Source organism: Mastigoproctus giganteus, chromosome 6, assembly GCF_048544385.1.
Source record: "Mastigoproctus giganteus isolate SK-2022 chromosome 6, ASM4854438v1, whole genome shotgun sequence".
In the NCBI taxonomy this organism is placed as follows: domain Eukaryota; kingdom Metazoa; phylum Arthropoda; class Arachnida; order Uropygi; family Thelyphonidae; genus Mastigoproctus; species Mastigoproctus giganteus.
Genome location: NC_143580.1, coordinates 168,020,841 through 168,047,082, shown reverse-complemented (window position 1 = coordinate 168,047,082; position 26,242 = coordinate 168,020,841). Strand labels below are relative to the sequence as shown.

Genomic DNA, 26,242 nt, shown 5'->3' with positions numbered 1-26,242 from the left:
CATTTTTATTAATTTTACAAATTATTTTAAGAAAATAAATTTTTGTGCCTAATTCAGCAATCTACTATACAATTCTTTTTAAAAAACAAGAAATAATAACCTTCAAATACTTTATTTTGTTGTTAAAATTTCTTTTAACAGTATTTTGTTGTTAAAATTTCTTTTAACAGTATTTTGTTGCTGTCTTCAACTAAATGGTTATTCATTTCATTAAACTGATGCTTTTTCTGTCTTAATTTTTTTTTTATTCTTTATTTTATAGATTCTTAATAGTTTCATAAAAGTAAAAAAATAAGATTTTTGAATCAGTGAATAAAATTTATTTGTATAAATCAATAACAGTTGAGATATCGATATCAACTGATCACAGTTGCAAACTTGCTGCAATGAATTGATTTCTAAAATAATGTTGTGAAAAAAAATTCCAATAAATGCCATCTGATAACTGATGTTGGTAACTGACTTCTTACACCGTATAAAATTTGCGTTATTTTTTCACTGGAAAAGTATAGACTTTTTTTTTTTTTTTTACAAAAATTGTTTTGTGCACACAGTGCATCTGTTCCCATGACTTTACTCACCCACATCAAGGTTAAAATTAACTGTAATATTTGATTTTTTTTTAAGATTAATTTGATTTTGATTATTTAATAACACTTCTTATAACTGGGGGTTTATTTTATTATTTTTTTTAGCTCATTCTTCCTGTGGAACAATTTCTATTTCCTTTTGAAGAAGATTATGAGATTCTTTCACTTTACCACAGAGTAATCATAAATGGTAAGAATAGTTTATAAATACTGTATCCTTTCAGATGTTTCCAGAAATGTTTTAATATTTCTGGAAACAGCAGATAGTGCCCTACTTGACAAGTTAATTTGTTTCTAGCACGTGCTCATAAAGCAGGAATTTATTTCCCTTAGCCATAATGTTAAAAACAGGGGCTACATTCTCAACCATGAAATTTGAACATAGTAATGTTAAATAAAGGTAAACAAAACAATAGTTTATGCTTAAACAATGATTTATTTATCCCAAGAAATGAAAACATAGCCTTTAAAATCAAGCAAATTATAATAATAAAGAAATTATTTATGTCATACAAATGTTTAAAGAATGTTTATTCTTCATTGACTAAATGCACATTCATTGATGGTTCAATATTCATTGTTGGCTCGGCACTCATTGATTTGCTGGAAGCACAAGGAGTTGTCTTCTTCGGAAAAGCTTGAATAGTCTTCTCTTTTCTTTATAAATTTAGCGATAACATGCATAACCATTTTTTTAAATCTGTAGCAGCTTTTTAGTGGAACTTTAAATTTGAATCTTGTGACTCAAAAATCTTGCTTTTTCTGTGTTGAAAAGCTTCAGCTGTTAAATTTTCTTCCTCAGCTTCTTCACATTTTGCCATTTCAAGGAGGTCTTCATTTGTGAGCTCTCCATTGTGTGCTTGAAGCAGATCAGTAACATGAGTTGTAGCAGCTTTTCTACTGCACTTGAAATTTGAATCTTGTGACTCGAAAATCTCAGTTGCTTTTTCTGTGTTGAAAAGCCTCATCAAGCCCCCCTTGTGGAGTGAAGGAACGAACAGGGTGTCAGCTGTTAAATCTTCTTCCTGTTTCACATTTTGCCATTTCAAGGTGGTCTTCATTTGTAAGCTCTCCATAGTGTGCTTGAAGCAGATCAGTGACTTGAGTTGTAGAATCCTCAAGCAGTAATTGGTTAGCAATATTAATATTAATGACCACTTCTGCTTCATTTTGTACAATCTCTGCTGGATCTTGAAATCCTTCAAAATTATCAATAAAATGAGGAAAATTTATCCCAAATAATCTACATGCTCTTCTCTGTAATTTTGCTCCAGGCTCATTTTATTATTTTGATTGCATCTAAAGTATGGATTTCTTTCCAAGATTCTTTAAGAGTTGGACCTTCCTGCTTAACTCTGCTTGAACAAACAAATGCACGCACGGTAGTAGCACAATAATACGCAGTAGTATTGTAAAATAATAAAAGAAGGTTACCTCAATATAGTACGTAGAACACTTCCATATGATACTGTCCAGAAATTAAAACGGAAAAATCGAAAAACTTACATTAGAGTAACAGTTTAAAAAATAATTAAAAATCAATTTAACACAATAAAACTCAATTAAAAATCAATTTAATACAATTAAAAATAAGAAAATTAATTAAAAGAATTTAACGAAAGCGATTTTCCTTCCTTAATTTTTTAAATTAAATTCATTTAATTAATTTTCTTATTTTTTATTGTGTTAAATTGATTTTTAATTATTTTTTAAACTATTTGTTATTTTAAACTATTTGTTACTATTTGTACTTTCCCTCTACCTTTTTGCTTTTCTAAGTCTAATAGGGACAAGTGGATAGTCGAGTTATTATCCCACACTTATACAAAATAGCCCTGAAACGGTGCCGTCTGGGTGGTGGTACCTATCTGAGAATATGTAACATTAGTCGTCTCCTTAGGTGAAGTGTTACTTATTCGAAGTAGTGCAATATCATGGCAACTCGTTGTGAAGGTATTCAGATTATGAGATATAACTTAAAATGATGCAGCCTTACAAATATTCCGTTTATTCAGAAATGGCTGTGTATTAATGATGCTATTGCACTTAATATATACATAGTCTAAATTTGCTCGCAGCTTGAGGCTTTAGCTCTAAATGCATCTTAGTCTAAATACATCAGGCATCTCTGATATTGTGGAGTTATACTTCATAACTGTTTTGCCATCATTGCATCACTTGGGTATCTACCCACCCACCGAAGAAGGGCGAATAGCCCCGAAACGGCACCGGGGGAGCCTGATGATGTCCAGAGTTTCCAAGAATAGGTAACAACAGCCTTCTCCACTGGGGAAGCGTTGCCTATTCGAGCAGTTTATGAGTTTTTGAGTGGTGTGAGTTGAAGGAGTTACTGTCCCTTTCTTTCTTCCACACTGTTTCTTTTCCTCTTCCACTCCTACTATTACTTTCCCTCTACCTTTTTGCTTTTCTAAGTCTAATAGGGACAAGTGGATAGTCGAGTTATTATCCCACACAAATACAAAATAGCCCTGAAATGGCACCAGGGGGAACCCTACTGATGTCCGGAGTTTCCAAGAATAGGTAACAACAGTACTTCTCCACTGGGGAAGCGTTGCCTATTCGAGGAGTTTATGAGTTTTTGAGTGGTGTGAGTTGAAGGAGTTACTGTCCCTTTTGCCTATTCGAGGAGTTTATGAGTGGTGTGAGGTAAAGGAGTTACTGTCCCTTTCATTCTTCTACACCGTTTCTTTTCCTCTGTGACTCCTACTATTACTTTCCCTCTACCTTTTTGCTTTTCTAAGTCTAATAGAGACAAGTGGATAGTCGAGTTATTACCCCACACATATACAAAATAGCCCTGAAACAGTGCCGTCTGCGTGGTGGTACCTATCTGAGAATAAGTAACATTAGTCTTCTCCTTAGGTGATGCATTGCTTATTCGAAGTAGTGCAATATCATGGCAACTCGTTGTGAAGGTATTCACAATATGATATAACTTAAAACGATGCCACCTTACAAATATTGTGTTTATTCAGAAATGGCTGTGTATTAATGATGCTATTGCACTTAATATATACATAGACTATTTGTTACTCTAATGTAAGGTTTTTCCATTTTAATTTCTGGAGAGTATCATACGGAAGTGTTCTACATACTATATCATGTTTTATACACGTACCATATCATCTTTTCACCAATCATGTAAACTTCTCTTATTATTTTACAATTATTGATATGAACATAGAACGTATTGAGCATTATAGCTCTGGTTCATACTGTACAGTAGTATTGTATAGCTACGCACAGTGGCGGTTTCAGGATAGGGGCAAGTGCCCCTGTCGTTTTTCGGAAAATATACACCAATCATTTAAATTCCCTTTAGCTACAAAAGGTTTTTTTTTACCTTGTTAATATAGGATTTTATCTGTTTTTGCATTGTGGCTCAGCTATTTTCACCCGAAAATAGCTGAGCCACTAATGTCATCGCCCTTCTAGTGCACAAAATGGTTCCCCCTATCACAAATTATGCCCCTCCTGTCATTACCTTGTTAATATAGGATTTTATCTGTTTTTGCATTGTGGCTCAGCTATTTTCACCCGACTACAGTTGGCAACACTGATGCTAATGTGATCACCCTTCTAGTGCACAAAATGGTTCCCCCTATCACAAATTATGCCCCTCCTGTCATTTTTTTTCTGTATCCACCACTGGTTACGCACATGGTTTGAAATGCCGTATTTATGAATGTTTAGCAGCATTTATTTATTGCAATTAATGTTCATTTTTTTTTTTTTTTTTTGATTTTGTTGATACTTGATACTTGAAAAAAAAGAACTTGTAAAGCAGGAACTGCCTGTACACTATATTGCCCGAAGTACAAAAATGCATCATACCCACCAACCACATGTCAGAAATAGAATCAAAAACAACTGAGTTCATGCTAAAAGTAACAACAAAATACAATAGCTGTATTTTGCTAAGTTCAATGCCACATCTGTTGTGGCATTGAGCTTTAGCAACTTCCAACGGAGAGTTTTTGCTAATATGGCATCATAGAATGCCATATTACCAATGTTTTCATGCCATTTCAACAAAATTGCAGTACCCAGACCAGCCCTCCCCAGCAGCTTAGTTGGCATGATACATCAGCATTTGCCACTCATTTCAAGCTGTTTGGATTTGATTCCTGTCAATGTGGGAGGAATTCTAAAATCCTCTGCATTTGAAGCTGTAATTAGCCAGTCTCAAGCAGAGGATATAGAATTCCCCCACTAGTTATCCCAGGTTCACACAATATGCAAATCAGCCCACAAACACATACTTCTATAGACATAATACACTTACAGTGATGAATGCACTCTTGGGTGCAAGGAAGCCTGAGACTTATGCTGCTGCACCAACCAAAAAAAAAAAAAAAAAATTTTGAGTTACCCTCCTGAGAGAAAGTCAGAAGTAGAAGGGAATCACCAAGAAAGAGAAGGATGATGATATCCAGCTCAGGACCCTGGGTATGCCAAGCCCATACTCACCAGATATGAGTCCCTATTGAGCTTGTATTATAGATAGTTTAATAAAACCTATTTTTTAAGCATTTTCTTGTAGTATAATAGTATTATTTTATTATTATATATATAATAATATATACAATATATATTTTACTGAAGGAGAATCCATTATTCAATAAAATTTCCAAAGCGTTGTTATGACCAGTTTCAGAAATATCTACCTCCATCATCAAGCAACAGAGAGCCTCAGCTAGGGATCCCGTGTTGAACAATGAAGAAAACTTATGATTGAAAAGTAACTTCATTACACTTATAATATAACTACTATTGTTGGCTTAATGTAGCAATTTAGTAAAGAAGTGGAGTACTGTATCAAAATGGGTATTGAAATATTTTGAAACAATGCTACTCTGCATTATGTTTCCTTATCTTAACTGTCAGGACAACCTTGTTCCTCCAGTGATAGAGATTGGGCTTAAACTCTACAACTATATTTATCCACAAATCAACCTAAACTTACTAGTAGTAGTTTTGTAATAACGACAAATGATGCAAGAAAGCAAGCTTATATAGCATCAGCCAAAAAAAAAAAAGAAAGTTCACCCATCCATACCCTCCAAGAATTTGTCTAGTTCTCCCTTAAATGTATTCACGCATCCACTTCCACTACAGATGGAAGCCTGTTCCAATAATCACCCACCCTCTGGCTGCAGGCAAACTTCCACACATCTATCCTGCAACCATTCTTTCTCAACTTGTATTTATGTCCTCTCATGTGTGTGTGTGTAGCAAGTGGAAGAATACCATTAATATTCAGCTTACTCGATCCATTCAAGGCTTTAAACAGCTCAATCGGATCTCCCCACATTTGCCTAGTTTCAAGATGCTTCAATTTGCAGAACTGAAGCCTTTCTAGATAAGAGCACCCTTTTGTTCCCTTTGCCAATCTGGTTCCCTTCTCTGCACCCATTCCAGCAGATCTACATCTTGGAGGCCTCCTGTGGCCTCCAGGCCTGTATACAGTACTCAATAGATGTGGCCTAACCATGGCCTAATACAGTGGTTTTCAACCTTTTGTTAATAATGGCACCCATAAGTGATTTATTTTACTTTGTGGCACCCCTACTCAATTTTCTGCCTGTTAGTTCCCATTCTTTCTCTGTACATATATATATAATATTAAAAAAATATATTATGTGATAGTTATTACAGTAATATAACTATAAACAAAATTACAATTAATAATGCAAATTATATATATATATATATATATATATATATATATATATATATATATATATATATATATATTTATTCTTTATAAAGAGGTACTAAATAAACATCAATTAGAGATCACCACAAAATTAAAAAGATACCGTACACCTTTTTATAATGAAATAAATATATAAATTTTAAAAAAAATAATAAGTTTAATAACTTAAACCCAAATTACATGGCACCCGTGGAATGTTGTTGTGGCACCTCGGTTGAAAACCCCTGGTCTGATACAAAGGGACGATCACCTCCTTATCCCTACTAGCAAAGTTTCTGTATATTATTTTAAAAAAACCCATGAGCTGTCCTGGTAGCATGTCTGACTGCACGATTACCCCCAGGTCTTTTTTCATTCTCCACTACCCTGTCTGTAGTACCACTCAGGGGTTACTACTACTCATATGCAGTACCTTACATTTGTCAATGTTAAAATTCAACTGCCATTTCTCAGCCCATTGACCCAATTTTCCTAGATCTTGTTGCAGTAACTCACCCTGCCTACCTTTGTATAATCTGCAAACTTAGACATTAAGCCTGATATAGTATCATCAGAATCATTGATAAATATTGAAAATAACAATGAACCCAGCACTGAACCCTAGGGAACTCCACTAATAACATTATTCCACGAAGAGCAGTGCCCATTGATAACCACTCTTTGTCTTCTTCCACTTAACCATCTTATCCATAGCAGTAACTGTTAGTAACCTTAATGCCACATTGCTCCAGTTTGTACAACAGTCTTTTATGTCAATAGTATCAAAAGCCTTCCTGAAATCCAAGTATGTGATGTCAAAATTATTTTTTGCATCCAGCTCCTTGGTCATGTCATCATGACCAAGGAGCTGGATGCTCAGACTGGTTAGACAACACCACCCCTTGACAAATCCATGCTGTGATTTGCAGTATAATTGCATACCTGTCCAAATGGTCCTGCATTACTTCTTTAACCAGTGATTCCATTATTTTTCCTGGATCACATGTTAACTTACAGGTCTGTAATTACTTGTGTTACCTTTTGATCCCCCTTTATGAATTGGGGATACATTTGCACATCTCCAATCCATAGGGCGGTCCCTATGGATTGCACATCTCCAATCCATAGGGACCGCCCCTAAATCCAAGGATGCTCTCATAATCATGGCTGCATATTTTCTCACCTCCTTTGCTGCCTCCCGTAATATGATTGGATAGATTCCATCCTCCCTGGGTGCCTTTTTTATGTTCAGATTCAACAGTTCCTCTTCCACTTTCCTTTCAGTTATCACAAAGTCATACAGAAGTTAGACTGTTCTGACAATTTATATACAGTATTCAAGGAATATTTTAGTCTAAAGAAAATTATTGTTAGAACATGGTATAGTAAGATAAGTAGAAAGGTTGTCCTCAGAGCTTGGTGAGAGGTCCCTATACTGGAGCATATTACTTGATGAGTTTCTGAATAGGCACTATGAAGATAGTGATATGAGAGCATATGCCAATGATTTAGTGATTCTAGTGTATGGAAATACTAAATTGCAGACTGCATTGTGAGCTGCTGAGATCCTTAGGGATCTAATTGACTGATCAAAAATTTATAAGCTGAAGATTTCCAGAATTAAAACAGTGCAAATGCTACTGAAAGGTCAATTAAGTATGAATAGGTGTCCATTTGTGAGGGCACATGCGGTTTCCCTAAAGTATGTGATAGTCACAAAGTATTTACATAGGGAGTGCACATTTTTCACGGAACATGCAAAATTTTTAAAAAATAAAATTAGAACATTGTATGCCAAGCTAAGAAGATTTGTTAGAGTTGATTGGGGCATCAAAGGAAGAGCACTGAATATATTATATGAATGGTTCTTTGTTCCCATCATTACCTATGCTTCTGTAGCTTGGCTTTATAAAATATTTAATTCAGTTTTCTATTTAATACCCCTTATCAGTATCACTATAGAATATCAGACACAAGTATGTTCCCCAATCTTGATCTCTGAGATACCCCTGCTCATACACTAGTCTACTCTGAAGAATGTCCATTTATTACTATCCTCCTTTCACTCAGCCAGTCCCTGATATACTTAAGAATCTTCCCAGAATCCCAGCACATTCCAGAACATAAATTTGTACTTATGTAGGTCTGTATCTAAAGCTTTACCTAATTCATGGTATATATTATTGAGCTTATTTCCTGCATCTAAATGCTTTATGACTTCATCATTATCAGTTAACCAAAATTTTCAGGCTAGACTTTCCTTTCATAAGCCCATGCTGTACTGTAATTCCTTTAGAATTTCATTCTTGTGAAGATATTCCTATATTACATCCTTAATGTAGTTATATCGAAATCATAAACATATTTTATATGAACAGTCTAATTGGCTACTATGACATAGTAGCAGTATTTATTTTATTTATTTATTTTTTATTTTTTTTTTTGGTAGTTGTTGGCGCATCGGCTTCTGTGGCCATAATGCACCTCCCAAGGTTTTTGCAGTACTTTGATCCAAGCCCGAGGCGGGATTCGAACCCACAACCTTTGGGTTGCCAGGCAGGCACTTTACCCACCTGTCTAGCCCGGTCGGCTGTAGTGGCAAACAATGCAAGAAAGCAAGCTTATATTGCATTAGCCATTAAAAAAAAAAACACACAGTATACCGTTCATCCATTCATACCCTCCAAGAATTTGTCTGGTTCTTCCTTGAATTTATTCAAACCATCCACTTCCACAACAACAGATGGAAGCCTGTTCCAACAGTTAACCACCCGTTGGCTGAAGCCAAACTTCCACACATGTATCCTGCAGCCATCCTTCCCTCAACTTAAATTTATGCTCCCTCATGTGTGTAGTCTCAGCAATACATCTCAATCAGATTAACCCACAGGTGCCTAGTTTCAAAAAGCTGCAATTTACAGAACTGAAGCCTTTCCAGGTAAGAGCCTTTTGTTCCTTTCACAAAACCAGTTGCCCATGTGCACTCAGGATACAGCCTAACCATGGCCTTGTACAAAGGGATAATCACCTCCTTATCCCTGCTAACAAAGTTTCTGCATATCATTGACAAAACCCCATGAGCTGTCCTGGCAGCATGTCTGGACTACTCAGAGAATTTTATATCTGACTGCATGATTACCCACAGGTCTTTTTCATTTTCCACTACCCTGAGTGTATTACCACACAGCTGGTAAGATACTCTGGGGTTACCACTACCCACGTGCACAGTACCTTGCATTTGTCAATGATAAACTTCAACTGCCATTTCTCAGCCCATTGACCTAATCTTCCTAGATCTTGTTGCAGTAGCTCACCCTGATTACTGTCAATAACCATCCTGCCAACCTTTGTATCATTGGTAAACATTGACATTAAGCCTGACATACCTTCATTAGTATCATTAATAAATAATGAAAACAACAATAGGTCCAGCACTGAATCCTGAGGTACTCCACTGATAATATTAGTCCATGAAGAGCCAAATGAACTGGTTGGAATAATTTAAATTTTTCATCATATACTTTTGATACAGATTATATTAAAGACTTTTATACAAGTTGGAGTAGTATATCATTAAGAACAAGTTGCTGCTATGGATAATGGGGTAGTTGAGTGCCAGAAGGCAGAGAATTATTAATGGCACAGCTCTTCGTAGACTGATGTAATTAATGGAGTCCTTCTGAGTTCAGTGCTGAACTCTTTATTGTTTTCAATATTTATTAACAATATTGATGAAGAACGTATCAAATTTAATATCAAAATTTGCAGATAATCTAAATTTTGGCACGGTGGTTAATGACAGAAATCAGGGAATGACGTTGCATCAAGACCTAGAAAAATTAGCCAGTTGGAGTGAGACATTTCAATTGAGGTTTAACTTGAAAAATGCAGGGTACTGATATGGTAAGCAGTAATCATAGAATAACATACCAACTGGGTGTTACTGCACTCAAGGTAATGAAGAAAGAAAAGACTTGGGGAGTAATTGTAAAGTCTTATATGAAGTTCTCTGAGCATTGTAGACAGGTTTTTAAGACAGCTCATGGAGCTCTGTCAGTGATATGCAAAAACAAAGAGGTGATTGTCCCATTGTATAAGACGGTGATTAGGCCACATCTTATGTACTGTATACAGGTTTAGGAACCTTATTTTTGGAATGATGTGGATCTATTAGAATGGAAGCAGAAAGGAGCAATGAGATTAGTGAAAGGAACAAAGGAGTACTCTTACAAAGAAAGACTTCGGTTCAGCAAATTGCAGCATCTGGAAACTGGGCACCTGTAAGGAGACCTGATTGATATGTTTAAGGGTTTAAATGGATTGAATAAATTAAATGTGGATGATGCACACATAAGGAGATATAAATTTAAATTGAAAAAAAGGATGGTTGTATTTTTTTTGTTTGGCTGATGCATTATCTTGCCCACCACAGAAATCAAAGTCACTGATCTATAATTACTTGTCTCTGCCCCAGCCCTTCGATTATAAATAGGGAAGAATTTGTTATTCAGCCCAAAAGAATTGATCCAGAATTTAGTGATGGTGTCAGTAGCATTCCATTAGTAATGATATTGACTAATTCATGGGTAGAATTTTTGTTAGAGTGGTCTGTGCTTGTTAACAGGGATGGGATACACTTAAATAGATAGGGTGCAAGAATATTTGCTGATGCTATTCAGGCAATAATAGGTGGGTCAGAAAGCTGCTGACTTGAGGGGGGGGGGGATTCACACACTAATAGATAATACAGGCGAGGTGAAAGTGATTCTTGCACTGCTTCCATTGGAATGAGCAGCAATCTAGGAAACAAGGTGTTAGGAATTTCTAGAACTGCTAGGAGTCATCGTGAAACAAATAAAGGCATGGGCTCTGTTCGGGTAACTAACAGTAAGAACAGGTGCATATATACTTGCATGTACACCAGTGCTAGGAGTATAGTAAATAAATTTGAAGTGCTGGTCAAAATATCAAAGGCAGATATTGTTGAGATATCAGAGACATGGTGTCACACAAATATAAGAAATGCAGAATTGGACTTTGAGGAGTACAGTGTGCACAGAAAGGACAGATAGGATAGGAAGAGAGGAGGGGTTATGCTGTTAGTTAGGAAATACATAAAATCCAAGGCAGTGCATCCAATTGATAGGTAGCCAGTGCAGTATTGAGTCAGTTTAGTGTGACACAAGCAATGGGAAAGCAAAAATGAGAGTAGGAGTGTGTTATAGGCTCTGATGAGTAAAACAAACAATTGTACAGAGAATTACAGTGGGCCAGGAAAACATATTGTCTTATAACAGGGAATGTTAATTTTCCAGATATTGACTGGAATTTGTAGGTTGGCCTCTTGCACACTAGTAAGACTTGTGGATTTATGAAATGATTGTTTTGTATTACTCCATCAGGCAACCAGATGGAGTAATACTCTGGATCTGATTAGCAGCAGTGAATATTCATGCATTAAGAATCTGCAGGTAAAGAAACCATTATGTGGCAGTGATCACAGAGCACTGATGTAAGATTTACTTAAAGGTGTAACTACCATTAAGGGTAAAGGGAAGGGACTTTGCTTTCATAAAGGTGACTACAGTGGTCTCAGACAGATTTTAAATTCTATGCATGGGACCCACTGATGATGTTACCAACAGCAAATTCAAAATGGGAAGCATTCAAGGAATTAATCTTAGTAACTACTAGGATTTTCATACCAACTAAGAAATACTCATCACGACTTAAACCTAAATGGATTTCTATGAACTAATGAGACTTGTGGCAGAGAAGAAAATGCATGGGATGCACATAAATTATCAAGCAACACAGGAGCCTGTTTAGATACTCTGTAATCAAATCACAAAAGAGGTTAGGCAAGCAAAGACAGATTATGAGAAATCTTTTGCAAAGGATGCAAAGAAAAACAGCAAAGCCTTCTTTAATTATGTAAACTCTAGAAGGAAAAGGATGAATCAAATTGGTCCACTTGATTGTGATGGTTCGACTGTTGATGATCCTTCTCAGGTATTTGACAAACTGAATTCATATTTTGCAACTACATTCAAACATGAGGAATTCTGTAGGGAAGTGGAGGCCAGAAGTTTATCAAAGTCTAACAGGGAGCTAAATGAGTTTGTAAAAATTGAGAGCAATTTTTTTTTTGGTTGGAGGAGAAATTGTTGCAGTTAAACATAAGAAAGGCACCCAGGGTGGATGGGATCTATCCAGTTATATTAAAGGAGGCAGGAAAGGAAGTAAGCAAACCCATAGCCATAATTATGAGAGCATCATTGGATTCAGGAGAGGTCCCACAAACTGGAGATGTGGAAATGTATTCCCAATTCACAAAGGAGGATAAGAGAGTGACACAAGTAATTACAGACAGGAAAGCTTTTGATACTGGTACACATGGAAGACTGCTGTACAGATTGAAGCAGTATGGCATTACTGGCAAGTTGCTGCTATGGATAAAGGAATTGTTGAGTGGGAGAAGACAGGGAGTGGTTATCAGTGGACACTGCTCTTTGTGGATTAATGTTATTAGTGGAGTCCCCCAGCATTCACTGTTGGGCCCATTGTTGTTTTTTCTATATTTATCAGTGATATTGATGAGGATATATCAGGCTTAATGATATACTCTCAAGTTTGAAGATGATATGAATGTTGGGAGGGATGTTAATGAGAGTGCGCTACTACAACAACAGGATCTAGAAAAGTTGGGCAGATGGGCTGAGAGGTGGCAACTGAAGTTTGACATTGACAAATGGATCGTACTACATATGGGTAGCACTAATGCTATTGATAATGCCAGAGAAATGTACCAATTGTGCGGTACTACACTCAGGACAGTGGTGAATGAAAAAGATCTGGGGGTAATTGTGCAGTCAGGTATGAAGTTTTCTGAGCAGTACAGATGGGCTGCAAGAGTAGCTCCTCGTGTCTTATCAATGATATATAAGAATTTTGCTAGCTGGGATAAGGAGGTGATTATCCATTTGTAATAGTCAGGCCACACCTTGAGTACTTCATATAGGTCTGAACTCCTCATTTTAGGAGGGATGTAGAGCTACTGGAACGAGTACAGAGAAGGACAATGAGATTGATGAGGGTGACAAAGGGTTGCTTTTACCAAACAAGGCTTTAATTCTTCATATTGCAGTGTCTGGAGACCAAGCACCTGCGAGATGATATGATTGAGGTGTATAAGGCTTTGAATAGTTTGAGCAAGGTCAATGCTGATGGGATTCTTCCTCTTGCTCAGATTACACACTTGAGAGGATGTGAATTCAAATTGAAGAAAGACTGTTGCAGAATAGATGTGTGGAATTTTGCCTTTAGTCAGTGGGTGGTTGATTGCTGGAACAATCTTCTGTCTGTCATTATGGAAGTTGATAGCTTAAATAAATTCAAGGAAGACTTGGACAAACTTTTGGAGCGAATGAATAAGTGAAATGGGAAGTGGGGGATTTCTTTTTTTTTTTTTTTTTTGGTTGATGCTGTATACTTGCTTTCTTGCATCATGTGCCTATGCTAATGCTAAATACCCCAGGGACTCACATCTGGTGAGTATGGGGTTGGCACACCCAGGGTCCTGAGCTGGATATCATCATTCTTCTCTTTAATGGTGATTTCTTTCCTTCTGCTTCTCTCTCTCTCTCTCTCTCTCTCTCTCTCTCTCTCTCTCTCTCTCTCTCTCTCTCTCTCTCTCTCTCTCTCTCTCTGGGTCACTCAATTTTTTTTTTTTTGGTTGGTGCAACAGAAACCTCAGGCTTCCTTGCACCATGTGGCCGATTATAATAATAATGGTATAGTGCACTCTTTTGCCACGTTCTTTATTATAACTGTACAACTCCCTCCACTCAGAGTCTTACCCTCTCTCAACTTTAGTAGTTTTTCTGATCAGTGCTTCTCAGAAATCATTATATCACTAATCTTATGGTTATCTGACTGTCCCACCTTTTAGTGTAATGACTGATTTGGTGCTTCCTGCAAAAATTTTTCTACCGATTTATCTGGAATGTCAGTTATCCAGAATAATTTGAAAGGCGGATTTTTCTTCTTCTGTTTTTTTATCAATGGTATTATTTGAGACAAATGTTTGTTATGCTACAAGAGTATTTCTGTTTGTTTTTTAACATCATATATCTGGTGAAATGTTGGATTAGGACCAATGGGTTTTCTTCAAAACCATGAGTGAAACAGTTTAGTTATTCACTTCCATGAACTCAGTTTTCCAAGACATACTTTGTTCTCTTCATTTCATATTATGTTTACTTTGTACCTAAAGTAAGAATTGGTAAGAATACAGTTATATAGGCCCGAAACTGTGCGATTTTTTATTGTTCTCAGTTTTTTATGGTAAAATTCCAACGAAGAGAAACAGCACTGAAATGGGCAGAAAATCAAGAAGAATGCAATATAATCAAATTGATATAGTAGTAGTAGTAGTGGCATGTGATGCAAGAAAGCAAGTGTATGAGCTTATGCAGCATCAGCCAAAAAAAAAAAAAAAAATCACACCATTCCATCCAAATGCCTGTTCAGTTCCTCCTTAAATTTATTTAACCTATCAACTTCCACAACGACAGATGGAAGTTTGTTCCAGCAATTAACCACCCGCTGGCTAAAGGCAAATTTCCGCACATCTATTCTACATCTGTCTTTTCTTAATTTGAATTTATGCCCCCTTAGGTTTGTAATCTGAATGAGTGGAAGGATCCCATCAGAATTCAGCATGCTCAACCCATTCAAGGCCTTATTATTATTAAGGAACTTGAGAGGTTTAGCAGAAAAAAAAAGGTCACAAAAAATGATTGAACGTTATTTTAAAAAAAGTATTTGAAATCTTTTTCCACATAAAATTTGCAGTAAAATATCTATCTGAATATACAAACATATGTAAATGTGCAAATTTTTATGTTTAAGTTATTATTATTATTTATTATTTTTTTTAAATTAAATACAAAGGGTACTAGGAAAGTTTTGCAATACAGCTTTGTTTATTTAATTTTTTCAAAGTAATTTCCTCTACATTCAATACACCTCTCCATCCTCCGAAACCAATCTTTAAACCAGTTCTGCCAAGTTTCACTAGGGAGTAAAGCACACTCGTTGTCCCAAGCCCATAGAAGGTCCTCATCACTGGAAAACCGCCTCCCTTTTAGCTTCATTTTCACATGCGGGAACAGTGCAAAGTCGCAGAGAGCAAGGTCTGGACTGTAGGGAGGGTGCTCGAGAAGTTTCAGTCCTGTCGTGGTCAAATATTCGGTGCAGGCTTTGGCGCAGTGAGCTGGAGCATTATCATGATGGAGGTACCAGGTGTCCATTCTTGACTTTGGCCGCAGGTTCTTCATAGATCCAATGACTTTAGGCAGGCATTGTTCAGTATACCACTTAGCTGTGACTGTCTTCTGCCTGTCCAAAACGACACGTTCCACAATTCCACTCGATTTGAAAAATGCAGCTATCATTTTCTTCTTTACAGATCGGGATTTTCTGACAATTACGGGTGTGTCGTCATCATCAAAGACCCAAACTTTGTTTTGAGCCTTGGTCAGCAGATCGTAATAGTACAGCCAAGTCTCGTCACCTGTCACGATGTTGTTCACATACCGAGATTGTCCCTTATCAAACTTTTTTAACATCTCCCAGCACCAAGTCACACGTCGTGTCATCTGCTCTTCAGTCAGTTGATGCGGCACCCAGAGAGAACAAAGTTTCTTCACTTGCAAATGATCTTGCAGAATCGAACGAATTGCTGGTGCATTTAGGCCCAAAGTATCTTCTATCTGTTGGTAGGTCACTCGCCTGTTTTCGTCAAGCATTTTCCTCACAGCAGTAACGTTTTCCTCCGTAACTGACATTTGTGGCCTTCCCGGCCTCTCAGAATCCTCCAGAGTGAAATTTCCCCTTTGGAATTCTCTATACCACCTGAATATCGTTGTACGATGTGGACAATCATCATCTAGTGCAAGAGTCATTTCTTCTAAGCACTGGTCTATGGTCAAACCACGCACGAAATTATACTGCAAAACTGTCCTTATCTCATTTCGTGACCACAATGCCATCGCAAGCACTTTACACTCTCACTACTGATGAATAACTGAGCCCATCGACTTGGCGCGGCGGCTACTATGCATGTATGAACATGTCTCAACATGCAGCAACAAGCAGCTTCCTGTGATTCATTTTTGCGTCATATTGCAAAACTTTCCTAGTACCCTTTGTAAATTCAGATTTTCTCATACTGTTTAAAGAATTTTTTCTTTTACCTTAATACATTATAACAGAATTTATTGAATTTTACCTTTTACCATTCGATTATCTGGAAAATTTTGCTATCTGAAAGTGGTCTGACATTAATTATTCCGGATAACTGACACTCTACTGTATTGTGCTCTGCTCCTCTTTTGAAGCATTTATAAGTTCTACTAACAAAGATAACTATTTTGGCCATGCACTTCTTCATAATCTTGCAATTCAGCTCAAAAATGTTCAGTTTGGTTGAGTTCAGGGGCTCTGTGCTAGACACTATAATTTTGATGTTATCCTTTTCAAACCATGAGATTAAATTCTTGATTTGTGAATTGGAGCATTATCATATTAAAAGGTTTTAAGAGCATCACTTTAATAGGATTAAACTTCAGTTACCATCTTTAAGACTATATCTGTAAATGAACAAAGTCAGTATTTCAAAGCAGAATGTTGGACAAACACAATTGTCCAGAACTCACTGTAAAATGCAACATTCATGGCAGTTTCATGTAATGCAACCACTGAACCTATTCCATACTACAAGAAAGAATCCCTGGCAGTAAGCATTCTCCAGCCATCCTCCACACCCAGCTACATCCATCAGACTGAATATCGTGTAGTATGACTACTACTGCACAGGACGAATTTCCATTGACCTATAGTTCAGTTTCAGTGTGCCTTGCACCATGCAAGTTGATTTTGCACTTGTTTTTGTTTTTATTATCAAAGCTTATGGGCTACAACTATTCTGTGAAAATCATGGTGTACAACTTTTTCAATTGTCAAAGCAGTTTTACCAGGCCAATCACAGCTCCATATACATATAGTTCCAAAGTGTAAATGTATGGAGCTGTGAGGGGCCACTCAGTTCCATGCTGAGGTTCTGTAGGGCCTGATGGTAAAAAGAGGTAACAGTCCTGTCAGTCAATATTTTGTTCCTACCTGGTTGTTTTTTCGATTGTCACTTCTTGAATTCCAGTTGTTCAGCACATTTCCAATTGCTGATTTGGAAATGTTTAATTCCTGAGCAATAGCATGCACAAACATTTTCCCTGCATGACAACTAAGTATAATGTTCCTCTGAAACTACCAGCTCTTCCTGTCATTCAGCACACATGCATGAAATGAACTGCAGGTTAACTGCTGATCGCCTTTGTAGAATGAAATATCAATATGATTATTCTGAAATATTAATTCAATAAATTCTGGCAATCGTATTTAAGATTTTAAGGCTGTGGTGAGGTAGGATTATAGTTTCAGTAATGTTCTTCTCTTAACTTCTTCCAGGTCAGCTAAGACAGAACTGGAGCCCGCTTTTGTACTTAATGGCTATTCACCATCTTAACCACTTCATTTTTGAATATAAAGATAATGAAGTATTACAGACAAGTATATTAAAAAATCTCTTCAATTCTAAAAAGGTGAGAGTTATTCTTCTGTGGTCATGTGAATAATTAAATATTCAAACATTGCAGATATATGTTTCAAGAATAGCTTCTATAACAATGTATGTCAGTGTAGATTGAAAAGATAACATTAGAAAATGTTATCTTTTCACAACCATTCCCCAATTAACATTATAGGCTTTTATGTGCATTTTAGCATACATATAATTTGAAATATGTCTAACCATGAAATTCAAAATCCGAATTGGTCCCTTGATTTGCAAATGCCTTGTCTAATTTAAAAACATTGTCAAAGCCAACTATAGACAAACATCATTATAATAAAATAAAACTATTTGCTATTGTGCAGTATGCCACTTTTAGATTTTACATTTCTGCTCACTTACTCCAGAATTGCATGCAGAATCACAGAGAATTACATACTTATCTTATAATCCATTATGTCCACACCACTAAAACTAAAATATACAGGGATCGCTAATGATACAAAACTCATGATTCCCAAATTCAGGGAAATCATAAGGTGTTGCACATCTTTCTTTAAGTTACTGGACTTTTTTTAATAAAAGAAAAAATTACAAATATTGCATTGGAGTAAAAAAAAAACTTTAAATATTCTTGTTTGTTTGTTAGTTATTTGGTTTTTAGGAGCATTAGCAACTAAGGCCATGTTGCTCCGGGATATGCGGTGGTCATTCCCTAACCTTTCCGCATCCTCCGTATTTGGTGGTGACGGGCTCGAACCCCGGTCTAATCAAGAAGCGTGTGCTGCGCACTGCTGCTCCTTCCCACCTGGCTACCGAGGCGCTTAAATATTCTTCTTAAGGAATTCACAACACAGCAAGCACAGCATGTGTAGTCTTTCTCAACTTTTCACATATAGCAACAAATATTGCTTAGTTTCATTTTTGCCACTATAATATTCATATGGCATGATATACATGTGCAATGTAAATAAAATGTTGCTTATTATATATAATTGTACATACCTGCTAAAGAGAGAATATTTTTGTATGGGATATTATCTGCTGTGTAATACTTCTCTGTGGAAAAATGGTGACACTTCTCTCTTTTAGCACTGTCACTTATTCACAAACTTCATAATTTATTGTGAACTATTTTAACTTACATGTAAGCTGATCAGAGGCAGAACTAGGCAATCCTATGCCTGGGGCAAAAGTAATATAAGTAGGCCCCCATTATATGCAGGTAGTCAGTATTTATGAATTTATAAAAGTTACTATTGCAACGATCTATGATTTGCATATATTTATTAATAAAATAATTTAAAAAATACAATGAACATAACAAAACAAAAAATCAAAGAAAATACATATAACTACAAAGAAATAAAAAATCACAGATTGTTTATGTTTATATATCTAGAATAAAATCATATAACTTTTAACATTATAACATAAACTAAAAATATGCAATCAAGTTGTATCATTTTAATTGAATTTTTCTCGCTTTAGCTGAAGCAGACTCATCAATAATTTTATCACAATTTGTTTTTTGTGCAACATGATTTTCAATAGATATAATTGATATATTGGTTAGTCGTTCTTGTCCAGTTGTTGATCTAAGGTGATTTTTAATCAATTTAGTTTACTGAAGAACCTTTCACAAAAAAGCTACTATATGAATTCTTTGATTATATGCAAATATAAATAAATATATGCAAATCAACAATCTATGATTTGCTTATATTTATTAATAAAATAATTTAAATAATACAATGAACATAACAAAACAAAAAATCAAAAGAAAAAGAAACTCACAATTATTCGTCTATATCTACAGAGACTTTGTTTCTATATAAACTACAAAGAAAATACATATAACTACAAAGGAATAAAAAATCACAGATTGTTTATGTTTACATATCTAGAATAAAATTATATAACTTTTAACATTATAACATAAACTAAAAATATGCAATCAAGATGTATCATTTTAATTGAATTTTTCTCGCTTTAGCTGAAGCAATCTCATCAATAATTTTATCACAATTTGTTTTTTGTGCAACATGATTTTCAATAGATATAATTGATATATTGGTTAGTTGTTCTTGTCCAGTTGTTGATCTAAGGTGATTTTTAATCAATTTAGTTTACTGAAGGACCTTTTGCAAAAAGCTACTGTTACAGGCAGGGTAAGAAAAATTTGTAATGGTATTTCTATTTTTGGATAAGATTCTATTACACAATACTCATGAATGAATTGGAGAAGTTGAAAAGGGGTTACAGATTTTATATCCTGCAGAATTGGTAAAACATTTTTGATGCATTTAAATCTTTGTTGTATTTTAATGCAAGGTCGGAAGTAGCCTTCTGCAAGTCAGGTTTATTAATTAATGACAGTGAAGTTCCACATGGAAAATTTGAAGAAATAGTATTCAGTTTTTCAAATCTAGTGCATAAGTCATTCATAGGAACATCCAAAACGTATTTATTTTCAATACAAAATTGTTGTTCGGCAGATAAATTGAAATTTTCGGAGTATTTGTAAAGTGTCATTCTTTTTTTTTTTCTTTCTTCTTCTTTCATCTGGAAATGTAATATTCGTTTTTTCTGCTGTGATAGCAGCATATCCGAAAATATCTTAAAATTCACTTTCCAGTATTTCTTGGAGATTTTTTTATCAATCCGCTTATTAATTGGGCCCATAACACAAGATGACCAGAGGCTATTATCCATGTTGGGAATATGACTGGCTATGAAAAGCAGTTGACTAGCACGACTTCTGGGTATATGGGATAGGCGGCTGCATAAGTTTTACGGGCACCACTTTGTGAAAAGGTTATCCATTTAACCCTTAATCCACACTTTCTAATTATCTAAATTACCTAAAAGGCCAGAGGTGGGAACAATGCATACAAAGTTAAGAGTCTAGTAATCCTTTAATTACATTATATGAAAATTTTCTGCCTTCTACAGAAACTATTTTAAATATAATTACCAATAGGAATTCAAAAAAATATTATTATAAAGGAGTTCATTAAACAGAGGTCTGACTGTAGTTAAATCAAAAATGAAACAATTTTAAAATACATAACTGGCGCACCCTTAAAAAGCTGTGCCTGGGGCTGAGGCCCCCCTCGTCCCACCGTAGTTTCGGCTCTGAAGCTGATCATAGAGTACCTGTGAAACCTGGTGACCAGGTTTGATGTTATCTTAGAACAGCTATGTGAAGCGAACAGTCAGTCAATATCAATATCTGTTTATTCATTAAAAGTCTGAAACAAAGCAGTCAACCATAACTATACAGAATCTCAAAGACAGATGCATGGGTCTGGCAACATTAGGCCTGCCATTGTGTGCTTTGTGTGCCTAAGAGCAGAGACAGTTAACTATAGTGACAAACTATAGTTAACTATAGTTAAGCATTAGCATACACTGATACACATACAGAACTGCAATAGGTGCCAACAGCAACAGTAATGAGAAAATAAAAAATAACAATAATAATAAATAAATACACATATTTATTATTATTGCCATTATTTATTATTATTGTTACATATTACATTATTTAAAAAGCAAATAATGAAACAATGAAAATAAAAATTGTATTAGCTATCTAAGAGAAAAAGATTATATGTAAACACTTAAATGAAATATTACCACATGACAGAGTATATAGTACTCCAAAGTAAGATTAATGAAAATTGGACTTAAGTCTGAAATTGGGATGAAGGAGAGAAAAGATGTAAGAAATTGGTTAATTTTGGATTGATTCATTCAGATTCATTTGAACCTGAATGAATTTTCTTCATTCAGATTCATTTGAATCTGAATGAATTTTCTTCATTCAGATTCAACTGTGTTCTGCCGTTCGAAAAAGATCTTTATTAATTAATAAGGTAGGGTCCAAATTCAACAAATTAACAAAATGAATTACATTAAAAGGAAAGTGCTTATCTATCATATGTAATCTGCTTAGTAAGAAGGCAAGTATTTGAAGTTTCTGGAAAATTTTCTATACCAATGATTATCCTGTTTTTTCAACCTTCAACTCATGCATGGTACTAAGACTCATAGATTGTAATACTTTTCATTTTTGGAATTTGCGTAAAAAGAGAGAGAGAGAGAGAGAGAGCCACAGTTCCCCAAATTTCAGATCAGCCAATTATGGAATTATAAAATTTGCAGAATAATGAAAAGTTATTGTAAATTATTAAAAAAAAAAAAAAAAAAAAAACCAATTGGATTGTAATTTATACAAATAAATCTACATGTTTAAACAGGAAACATCATAATCTCATTGACACAAGAGCTAGACTTCAAAAAGGTTCAACATAACAATCAAAAGAGGGCATTCCTATTAGCATCACAAAGGCACATGATGCAAGAAAGCTGCTTATATAGCATCAACAAAAAAAAAAAAAAAAAAAATCCTTATTTCACCCATCCACTCGCTCCAAATGTTTGTCAAGTTCTGCCTTGAATCTATCTATTTAAGCTATCAACTTCTACAACGACAGATGGAAGTTTGTTCCAGCAATCAACCACCTGCTGGCTAAAGGCAAACTTCCACACATCTATCCTACAACCGTCTTTCCTCAATTTGAATTTATGCCCTCTCAGGTGATTATTCTGAGCAAGAGGAAGAATCCCATCAGCATTGAGCATGCTCAAACCATTCAAGACTTTATACACCTCAATCAGATCACCTCGCAGGTGCCTAGTCTGCAGACACTGTAATTTGCAAAACTTAAGCCTTTCTTCGTAAGAGCAACCCTTTGTTCCATTCACTAAGCCTGTTGCCCTTCTATGTACTCGTTCCAGCAGCTCTACATCCTTCTTGATATGAGGCCTCCAGACCTGTATAGAGTACTCAAGGTGTGTCCAGACCATTGCCTTATACAAGGGGATAATCACCTTCTTATCCCTGCTAGAAAAATTCCTGTATATCATTGACAAGACCATCTGCACTGCTCAGAAAACTTCATATCTGCCTGCACAATTAACCCCCAGGTCTTTTGCATTCTCTACCACTGTCAGTGTGGTACCATAGAGTTGATACGTTACTCTGGGATTACTGCTTCCCATATGTTGTACTTTACATTTGTCAATGTTAAACTTATTTGCCACTGCTCAGCCCATCTGCTCAACTTTTCTAGATCCTGCTGCAGCAGTGTACTGTCATTAGTGACATTAACAAAGCTGGCAACCTTCGTATCGTCTGCAAACTTGGACATTAAAAACGGGAAACATGCTTTGTAAAAAGGATAGGTGGAACAGGACCAGGGTATGTCTGCCAGGGGCAAAGGTTGATGACGTTGTAGAGCGGATATCATCTTTTAAGGGCACAAAAGGTGATATAGTTGTACACGTTGGCACAAATGATATTAAGAGTAGGAGACCGGCAGAATTACTCAACAAGTACAGGTCACTGTTGAAAAAAAGCCGTGAAATAGGGTTGAATTTGAAAGTGTCTGCAATTCTGCCCAGACACGATAGGAGGGAGTACATGATGAGAGCCTTGTCGATCAATTCGGCCCTGGAAAGATTGTGCAAGGCTCAAGGGGTAGAATTTTTTTCAGCCTGGACTGTACTTGTTAACAGGAGAGATTGCTTCTACAAGGATGGGATACACTTAAATAGAAAGGGTGCAAGAATATTTGCTGATGCTATCGAGGCAGTGTTAGGTGGGTCGGAAAACTGCTAGTTTGGGGGGATACAAAGACTAATAGTTTAACAGTAACCGCAGGCAGAGGTGAAGGTGATTCTTGCACAACTTCTATTAGAATAAGAAGCGACCTGGAGCGAGGGGTGTTGGGGGTTTCAGGGACGGATGGCAGTAATCATGGAATAGTTGGGTATATGGGATGTGTTAGGGTAACAAGGAATAGGCATAGGAGCATGTATGCTTGCATGTATACCAATGCTAAAAGTATAGTAAATAAATTTGATGAATTTGAAGTGTTGGTCAAGACATCAAAGGCGGATATTGTTGGGATAGCAGAGATGTGGTGTCACAAAGATATAAGGAATGCAGAACTGGAATTTGGGGAGTACAATGTGTACAGAAAGGATAGACAGGACAGAAAGGGAGGGGGTGTTATGCTGTTAATTAAGAAAAACATAAAATCAAAGGAAGTGCACCCAGTTAATATAGATGAACAGTGCTCTGTTGAGTCAGTTTGGTGTGAGATAAGCACTGCGAAAGGAAAAAATAAGAGTAGGAGTGTGTTATAGGCCTAATGACTTGAATGAGTACAATGAACAATTGTACAGAGAAATAGAGTGGGCCAGTAAATCAGAATGTCTTATAATGGGGGATTTTAACTTCCCAGATATTGACTGGAACTTGTGGGTTGGTCACTCACACACTAGTCAGACTTTTGTGGATTTATTGGATGATTGTTTTCTGCAGCAGCATGTTCGAGAGGCAACCAGAGAAAGTAACACTCTTGATCTGGTTATCAGCAGTGATCATTCGTGTATTAAGAATTTGCAGATAAAGGAACCACTAGGTGGCAGTGATCACAGTGTGCTGAAGTGGGATTTACTCAAAGAGGTAACTACCGTCAGGGGTAAAGGAAAGAGTTTTTGCTTCCGTAAAGGGGAGTACAGTGGTCTCAGACAGTTTTTAAGTTCTGTACAGTGGGATCAACTGACGATGTTACAAACAGTAAATTCTAAGTGGGAAGCATTCAAAGAATTAATCGTGGAAGCTACTAGACTTTATATACCGATTAAGAAATATCGTTCAAGGTTTAGGCCTAAATGGTTATCAAATGAACTAATGAGACTCGTGACAGAGAAGAAAAATGCATGGGATGCATATAAATTATCAGGTGACTCAGAAGCCTGTGGCAGATATAAGCTAGTCTGTAATCAGGTCACAAAGGAGGTTCGACAGGCGAAGGCGGATTACGAGAAATCTTTGGCAAAAGATGCTAAGAAAAACAGCAAGGATTTCTTTACTTATATAAACTCTAAAAGGAAGGGGATGAATATGATTGGTCCACTTGACATCAATGGTTCGACTGTTGATGATCCTGCTCAGATAGCAAACAAACTGAATGAGTATTTTGCATCTACATTCACACGTGAGGAATTATTACAATTTGAAAATGGAAGAAGGTTATCAAATTGTAGCAGTGTGCTTAATGATTTTGTAATAACTGAGAGCAAAGTGGAGGAGAAATTGTTGAAGTTAAACACAAGAAAGGCACCTGGGGTGGATGGGATCTATCCAGTTATTTTAAAGGAGGCGGCAAAGCAACTAAGCAAACCCTTAGCCATAATTATGAGAGCATCCTTGGACTCAGGGGAGGTTCCCACGGACTGGAGATGTGCAAATGTGTCCCCAATTCACAAAGGTGGATCGAAGGGTGACACGAGTAATTACAGACCAGTTAGTTTAACTTCTGTTCCGGGTAAAATAATGGAGTCGCTGGTTAAAGATGCATTGCAGGATCATCTAGACAAGACTGCAGCAATAATTCAAACACAGCATGGGTTTGTTAAGGGAAAGTCTTGTCTGACAAATTTGATTGGTTATTATGATGTGGTCACAAAGGAACTGGATGCAAAAAATAATTTTGATATCATATACTTGGATTTCAGGAAAGCTTTTGACACTGTTGCGCATGGAAGACTACTGTACAAATTGGAGCAGAATGGTATTAAGGGTAAGTTGCTACAATGGATAAAAGGATGGTTAAGTGGGAGAAGACAGAGGGTGGTAATCAATGGGTGCTGCTCTTCGTGGACTAATGTTATTAGTGGAGTCCCACAGGGTTCGGTGTTGGGTCCACTGTTGATTTGTGTATTTATCAATGATATTGATGAAGGTATATCAGGCTTAATGTCGAAGTTTGCAGAAGACACAAAGGTTGGCAGGGTTGTTAATGACAGTAATGGCAGTGTGCTACTGCAACAGGATCTAGAAAATTTGGGCAGATGGGCTAAGAAGTGGCAACTGAAGTTCAACCTTGACAAATGCAAAGTACTGCATATGGGTAGAAGTAACCCCAGAGAAACGTACCAACTGTGTGGTACTACACTTAAGGTGATAGAAAATGAAAAAGACCTGGGAGTAATTGTGCAGTCAGATATGAAGTTTTCTGAGCAGTGCAGACAGGCTGCTAGGGCGGGTCATGGGGTTTTGTCAATGATATATAGGAATTTTGCTAGCAGGGAAAAGGAGGTGATTGTCCCTCTGTATAAGGCAATGGTCAGGCCACGCCTTGAGTACTGCGTACAGGTCTGTAGGCCTCATTTTAGGAAGGATGTAGATTTCCTTGAGCGTGTACAGAGAAGAGCAACACG

At 36.2% G+C, this 26,242-nt stretch overlaps 1 protein-coding gene across 1 annotated transcript in view; it reads left to right on the top strand.

Annotated features, from left to right (window-relative positions):
* LOC150084737 (RNA polymerase II-associated protein 1) overlaps positions 1 to 26,242 on the top strand; it is a 630,471-nt gene that overhangs the window by 583,298 nt on the left and 20,931 nt on the right. Inside the window, exons 32-33 of the mRNA XM_090376342.1 lie at positions 696 to 780; positions 17,839 to 17,972. Of these exons, the coding sequence (XP_090232468.1) occupies positions 696 to 780; positions 17,839 to 17,972 (219 nt within the window). The remainder of the gene's footprint in view (positions 1 to 695; positions 781 to 17,838; positions 17,973 to 26,242) is intronic.